The sequence below is a fragment of the Nematolebias whitei genome, chromosome 10, assembly GCF_014905685.2.
Source record: "Nematolebias whitei isolate Nwh7 chromosome 10, NemWhi1, whole genome shotgun sequence".
Lineage (NCBI taxonomy): Eukaryota > Metazoa > Chordata > Actinopteri > Cyprinodontiformes > Rivulidae > Nematolebias > Nematolebias whitei.
Window position 1 is genome coordinate 2,159,417 of NC_056507.1, and position 7,427 is coordinate 2,166,843.

Here is a 7,427-nt window from a genome sequence, read left to right on the forward strand (position 1 = left end):
CAACAAATAATTTCCCTCTGGGATTAATAAAGTATAATTGAATTGAAATACAAGAAAGGGTTAAAACAACCAGATTTAAAACCATTTTATTTTGCATTCTATGTAAAAACACACTTTAAATATTAAATATGGACGGCTGTGGCTGAGTGGTTAGAGCAGTCGTCCTCCAATGCAAGAGTTGGGGGTTAAAATCCACCAGCAGTCACATGCCCAAGTGTCCCTGGGCAAGACACTGAACCTGCATTGCCTCTAATGTGTGTCCCATGGGTGTGTGAATGTGATCTAAAACACTGATTAGTCTCATTAGAATGATTTGTTCAGTTAGCTTTGTAGAAATCTAGTAGAGCTGTATGAATGGGTAAATGAGGCACAGACTGTAGTGTATCTTTGAGTATCTTGATCAGATAGAAAGGTGCTATGTAAGTACAGTCCATTTACTATTCCTACTTTGCGGTTTTTCACTTATCGCGGGTCTTTGGGGTACGGCTCCCCGGCGATAAACGAGGGACTAGTGTATACCTTTCATTGTTATGCAGATGATAGCCAGATATCTGCTAAAGAAAAAGGACTCCAACTCTCTGAGCCTTCAGTTTTCATGTCGGAAGGACATACAAGCCTGGATGACTGTGAACTTTTTAAATTTTAACGAGAGCCCCTGTGTAGATGTTAGTTCCTTTGCCCCGTACATCAGGCCAACTGTTACAAACGTACGGTTCAAAGTCGATGCTGGACTAAAGTTAGAAAATCACATCAGAGCTGTTATTAAATCCAGATTTTTTTTTCCATCTGAGGCAGCTCAATTAAAGCCGATACTTTCTCAGCAGCGTTTTGAAACAGTAGTTCATGCCTTTGTGACCGCTGGGCTGGACTACTGTAACACACTCTATACAGGAATCAGTGAGTCGTGTATCTCTCAGGTTCAGAGGGTACAGAACGCTGCTGCACGACTTTCAACTGGCAACACGAAAGTTTGAACACATTTCTCCTGTTTTAGCCATGCACTGGCTGCCCGTACATTCTAGGATTCATTTAAATATTCTTTAATTTGCTTTCAAGCTCTAAATGGACTTGCCCCGCCCCATCACATCTGTACACACCCTCTGGATCCCCCAGGTCATGTGACCAGCTGCTCCTGAGTGCGAGCTCAGAGGAGACCTTTGCTGCTGCAGCTCCTAAACTGTGGAACGACCTTCAATGAACATCAGACTCTTCCTTGTCTGTTTTTAAATCCTTCTTAAAACCATCTCTTCTCCCTGACCTTTGACACCATCTGAGGTGTTGACATTTTATCATTTTTTAATTTTTTGTTTTGTTTTTCATCTAGCCCATTTTATTTAATTCTGTCTAATTGGATGATTGTTTTGTTATGTGCACAGGACTTGGTCCTGCGGGTGTTTAAAGTGCTCTTTGAATAAAGCTGGTGTGTAATGGTATGGTAACATCACATTTTTTAGGAATATAAGATATGCACATGTTCAAACTTTTAGTCCCTACACGCTGTTCTTGCACGACATCAAGCCTGGAGCAAAGTTGAACGGCTGTGTATCAGTACATGTTTTAAATAAGACTTCTAAATAAATTAAACATAATTATAACAGCTGCGCAGGTATTTTTTAAACTCCTAATAAAAGACACAGGAGTCACAGACGGACTCTAACATACCTTCAGCAGGTTGTCTCAGACGAAGTGGATTGTCCCTGATGATGCGACGGATGATTTTAAAGACATGAGCTTCTCTCAGCAGTTTGTCCAAGGCGTACATCTCCCGACACCGCAGAGGACCAAACATGCCCAGGTGCTACACACAGAACGCTACAGGTCACTTCACCTCAAAGAGGAACATTTACAAACCTAATTCAAACAACAACTAACTAAATAAAACATGTTCTATGTCAACTATGTTTGTGGTGTACCTCAAGGTTCAATACTTGGTTCAGCTTTATTTAAACTTTGTATGCTTCTGCCTCTGCTTGTCATTCAGAAACATAATATAAACTATTAGTATTGTGCAGGTGATTAGCAGCTGAACATTCCCTCATATTTTCATGTGACAGAGCACCTGTACAGGTGCGTCTCAAAAAATTTAAACATCGTGAAAAAGTTCAAATTTATTTTGTCAATAACTTCAGAAAGTGAAACTCATATATTATAGACTCTATATATAGTATAGAGTCTATAGTCTTCGGATGAAGGACGAAATGTTTGTACTTTTTTGTTTTGTTATTTGAATGTCCAGAGGACCAGACTTAACTTTTTTAGATTTTTCTACCTGGATTATTGAGCATGCATCAGGACATACATTATACAGATTCATTAAACATAGAGTGAAATATATCAAGCCTTTATTTTTTATCATTTGGATGATTATGGCTTGCAAATAATGAAAAAACAATATTCAGTGTAATTATTGGCTCTGTTCTTGGACAGGACTACATTTTTCAATTATAGACATGTATTATAACAATACACCTTGTGTCCTCTACGTCTGTCGTCGCTGAGAACTGAAACTAACAGGATCTGGTTTACGTTTCCAGTTGGATCTGGTTGTTGGAAGCACAACGGCTCAGTGGTTAGCACTGTTGCTTCACAGCAAGAAGGTCCTGGGTTCAATCCCTGGTTGGACCTGGGGTCTTTCTGTGTGGAGTTTGCATGTTCTTCTCGTGCTTACGTGGGTTTTCTTCAGGTACTCCGGTTTCCTTCAAAAACATGCATGTTAGTCTGCCTTCAGGCCCAGGCCTCCCTTGAATGAGAGATCTGGGTTCTCAATGGGATTTGTCTGGTTAAATGAAGGTTAATAATAAAATAATAATAACAAAGGCTGCCAAGTTGTATTTTTGGACCAGTGTCTGTGAACAAGGTACATGGAGATTTAAGTCCTACCTACTCCAGCCCAATGTCCCGATGATGACTTGTTTCTTTTTTTTTTGTTTTTTTAAACAGTACTTGTTAAATTTTTCCATATTTTCAAATAACTAACCACCTCCACCTTGGCACTTGCACATAAATTAATGACAGACAAATATTGGGAAACAAAACAAATAAAGCGGTTGAGATCAAATGAATAATGTAGACATGAAAGAAGGATTACATACAAGTTTATATACACGTCAAGCCACAGATTCAGCTGACAATCTACACCTTAAACATGAGACCGAAGGGGATTCCAGGTCTTACCAGCCAAAGTCAGCCCCCCCAGTTTAAGATAAAAAAGGACCTCTCCCATATCTGCATTATGTCCTGTTTGTCTCACTTTGAACTGAGCCAGTCAACAATAAAATGTGATTATGTTCTAAAGTATAAAACTGAACATGTTCAGATATTTTGCAGATCCAGTCTTTTCAGTGTGGAACCACCTCGTTCTGTCAGAAGGTGCAAGAAATGTGAGACAACTTTGTGAGTCTTGGTGAGCTGTGAAGCTACACTGTGACCAGTTAGAGACAACAATGAGAACTGGACTTTACAAATGTCATGTGACCCAGACTGGAGGCTGTTGGATAAAAATATCCTCCATCTTACCTACTCAAAGAAGCCACACTCGAAAGGTTTTTAACTGGTGTTACTTGCAAAGGTAGACTTTCACACCAGGTTACACAGATGTAAAGTTACATGCACGGAGCCCAGTTGTCAAGAGAATCCAGGTAAAGGTTTATGGATGTTTATCACTGCTAATGCTAAATTAATCTTACCATGTGAGGTCAGAGTTTGTTTTCTCTGTCACAGAAGAGCCTGCACGCACCTGACACGGTCTGGAGGATGCATTATAAAAACACTTCCTGCCGCACTGTCCGGTGCAGATTCTCATGACGAGGCTCTAAGTAACTTTGAACATCTGTAAAAGACAGTTTCATGATCGTCTGCCCCTTCAAGTAAACTGGGTTAAAAATCTTCAGGCTTTGTGTGGCTCCTTTTTGGAAGTAGATAATGAAAGAATATTTTTTATCCAACACCAGTCATGAGAATCTGCAACGGGCAGCGTGCGAGGTTTGTTTTATAAGCCCATCAGCTCCCGGCTCACAGGCAGACTGGTGTCCATGGCCATCCAGCTGCACATGCAGCATCAAATCAGCTCCTCATTGAGCTCTCTGACAGAGAAAAGAACTCTCTGCTAACTCAAACACATGGTTCATGGGCAGTTAACATTCTCAGCCATAGTAACAAAAAACATCCATAAACCTTGGCCAGAGTTCCCTGACAGAGACCTGCTGCAGCCTGGTCCTCATCCTGCAATGACCCACGAGGCCTCAGCTTTAAAACTGAAGTCTCACGGGCTATTTTGACCCAAGGGCAGCAGGAGGGTTACTGGACGTGTCACATCACTGGTGCACAACATTCTCATGACTGTTAAGTCACATGTGTCAAGATTCAACAGATTTTTGCTGAATGTCATTCAACAACAGCATGCTGTTCTGTAAAGTCTAGGCTGAATTTACCTGCATTTGTGTGACATTCTTGTAAAATACACAAAGTGTCATTTCAACTTCAAGAGAAAATGTACAAATCTTCCCACAATGTTGAGTTTCTAACTGTTTGCCAGCTGTGGCAGCCCAGTGAGACCATAATCTAAGAGATAAATGGTGCAGGACACGTACCAACAGCTGAGCGCTACAGTTCTTCAGGTGGACGACCAGAGAGCTGTCCAGAGTGGTGCAGCCAGTGGTGGGGGGCGAGGCGGGGGAGAGGTGGCTGTCCCAGCCCCCATCCTGTCGAGGTCTAAACACAAACAGAACAAACGCACCGTGAGGGGAGGCTTCTGATGGCGCCGCTCTCTGCTGCTCTACGCTTCTTGGTTTCTGAGGACAGCTGAACCGACTGCAGTTCAGTTTGTGAAGAAGTAGCTCTGTGAAAAACTAAACTGAAGGTTTCAGGTGCTGCTACCAAATAAATAAACAAATAAATAAATAAAGCAAAAAACAACATCAACAAAAAACCCTGCAGAACTCAGACACTATCACTGTTTCACAGTGTGATTCAAATAGCCGGAAAATTTACACCTGCTTTAACAGAGCTCTTCAGTTAACTTCAGTGTTTCCCCTACCATTAGACAAACAGGGTGCCCCCCCAGAGAGGTGGTGTTTCTTAAGTCAGGGGGTAGAGAGTTCCAGAGATGAGGGGCAGAGCAGGTGAAGGCCCTGCTCCCCATGGTGGAGAGGCGGGCAGAGGGTACATGGAGGTGTAGTGAAGAGGAGGATCTGAGAGAGCGGGAGGGGATGGAGATGTGTAGGAGGTCAGATAGGTACGGAGGGGCAAGGTTGTGGAGAGCTTTGAAGTGAGAAGAAGAATTTTGAAGACGATGCGTGATTTAACCGGGAGCCAGTGGAGCTGCTGCAGGACTGGAGTGATGTGGTTATAGGAGGAGGTTTGAGTGATGACACGGGCATCTGAGTTCTGGACCAATTGCAGCTTCTGGAGAGATTTGTTGGGGAGGCCATAAAGAAGGGAGGTGCAGTAGTCAATCCGAGAAGTCACAAGACTGTGAACAAGGATGGCTGTGGAGCGGGGTGTGAGAGAAGGGCGGAGACGGTTAATATTTCTGAGATGGAAATAGGCAGACCGAGTGACGTTGTTGATGTGTGAAGTGAAGGAGAGAGTGGTGTCGAGGATGACACCGAGACTCTTGACCTGAGGCGAGGGGGATAGCAGAGAGTTGTTAAGGGGGATGAGAAGATTTTCTGATTAGTTCATATCTTTGATCTTGTTACTGTTTTTCTTTTACATTTTATTGGTGGATGTAACTGGGACCCTGTGGACATAATCTTGTTCACACCCCATGTACCACATGTGGTGCGAATGACAAATAAAGAACCTTGAATCCTTGTCAAAGGAACTGAGCGCCTGCCTACCGACCCCCCCCCCCCCCACACACACCCAAAGTAGATGCCATTAGACGTTAAACATTATGTTTTACCTACATAAATAAACACTTGATTCAATAACTATTTTTGAGAGCAACAACAAGTAGCCTGACCAACAGCTCTCCTTGTGTGAATAGACGGTACAAAGAGTGTGCAACAGACATGTCCACCCCACCCCTCCGGGACAAAAATCATAGAAGAGATGAGTGCCCTGCCAAGGCAAGTAATCTAGGGGAAACACTGAACTTTTACTTATTTCTGTAAATTCAGTAAAAGGTCACGACAGAGACAAAATGTACAGAAAAGCAGAAGATAATTTCTGCACCGAGCAGTTTTCTTCAGTCCACACCGACCTGCCGTTCCTGCTCCTCACACCGTTCTGGACTTCGTCCTCTCCTTCACAGTCTGATGTGTTCAGGAAGTCAAAGCTGCCCAAAGCTGATTCCACCGAGAGGCTGACCGTGCTGGATGAACGCCTGTACCTGCTGCCCTGCACACACGCACGCACACGCACGCACGCATGCACAAACGCACACAGAAGTTAGTCTTTCTATCTTTATGGGGACTTTGCATGGACTTCAGTCTTCTTCCACTTTTGGTTCAATGAGTTTTTCAAAACGAGTTACAGTTTTTGCACAGAGACTGTTTCTTTGAGGCTTACTTTCTACTCAGCTTTTGGCTGCCTGTCTTATTAAGAGTGCTGTCAGGAAGTGGCAGCCATAGATGTGCAATTATCATGATGAACTTAATTAACCTCTGGCAGCAGAATACAATAATGTTGAACTCCACACTCCTGCAGTTTCTACATCAACGCACCTACATTTTGTCGGCTCCACCTTTCCTCAGTGATGGACCTCCTGTAAAATCTTTATTTTTTAGCTTTTTAACCCCCCCCCCAAAAAAAAAATAAATAAATAAAAGTTTCATCCTATTTTGTTGAAATTTAAAACTATTTTAGAGTATTTCTGGATCCATCCAACCATTATCTTTACTCGATTCTTCTTTTCCAAATCATGAGGGTGGCTGGTGTCCACGTTCAGGAGTGTGTGGGGGCAGGGGACACCCACACTTAGGGACTAACGAGACAAACGATCATTTACTCTCACTCAACTAGGGACAGGTTAGGGTGACCCCCTGGCCTAACACGAATGTTTCTATTCAGTGGGAGGAATCTGGAGTAAAAAAAACTCATGCATGCATGGAGAGAGCATGTAAACTCCACCTAGAAAGGTCGCCAGACAGGTTTTGAACCAGCAACCTTCTCATTGAGAGGTGAGAACTCTATCAACTGTCCCACCATGCCGCCCACGGTATGTATAAAGAGATGAATTCAATTGTTCAATAAACTACACATGTATACAAAACTAAAAAAGTCATGCACCCCCTGGAATACCTTAAAGTTTGCCAGCAGGTGCTCAAGTCCTGGTTTTAAACGTGCCTTTATTGACACCTGTTTAGCAGGTAAGTAAGTAAGCCAGTCAGTCAGTCAGCCAGTCAGTCAGTCAGTCAGTCAGTCAGTAAGTCAGTCAGTCAGTCAGTCAGTCAGTCAGTCAGTAAGCCAGTCAGTCAGTCAGT

At 42.8% G+C, this 7,427-nt stretch overlaps 2 protein-coding genes across 2 annotated transcripts in view; both read right to left on the reverse strand.

Annotated features, from left to right (window-relative positions):
• The window catches only part of lrp5 (low density lipoprotein receptor-related protein 5), a 398,826-nt gene that overhangs the window by 293,394 nt on the left and 98,005 nt on the right, over positions 1–7,427 (reverse strand). The window lies entirely within an intron of this gene.
• Positions 1–7,427, reverse strand: part of ripor1 (RHO family interacting cell polarization regulator 1) — a 70,865-nt gene that overhangs the window by 7,109 nt on the left and 56,329 nt on the right. The window contains exons 16-18 of the mRNA XM_037683237.1: positions 6,206–6,342; positions 4,590–4,710; positions 1,663–1,798 (exon numbers count right to left, since the gene is read on the reverse strand). Coding sequence (XP_037539165.1) covers positions 1,663–1,798; positions 4,590–4,710; positions 6,206–6,342 — 394 coding nt within the window. The remainder of the gene's footprint in view (positions 1–1,662; positions 1,799–4,589; positions 4,711–6,205; positions 6,343–7,427) is intronic.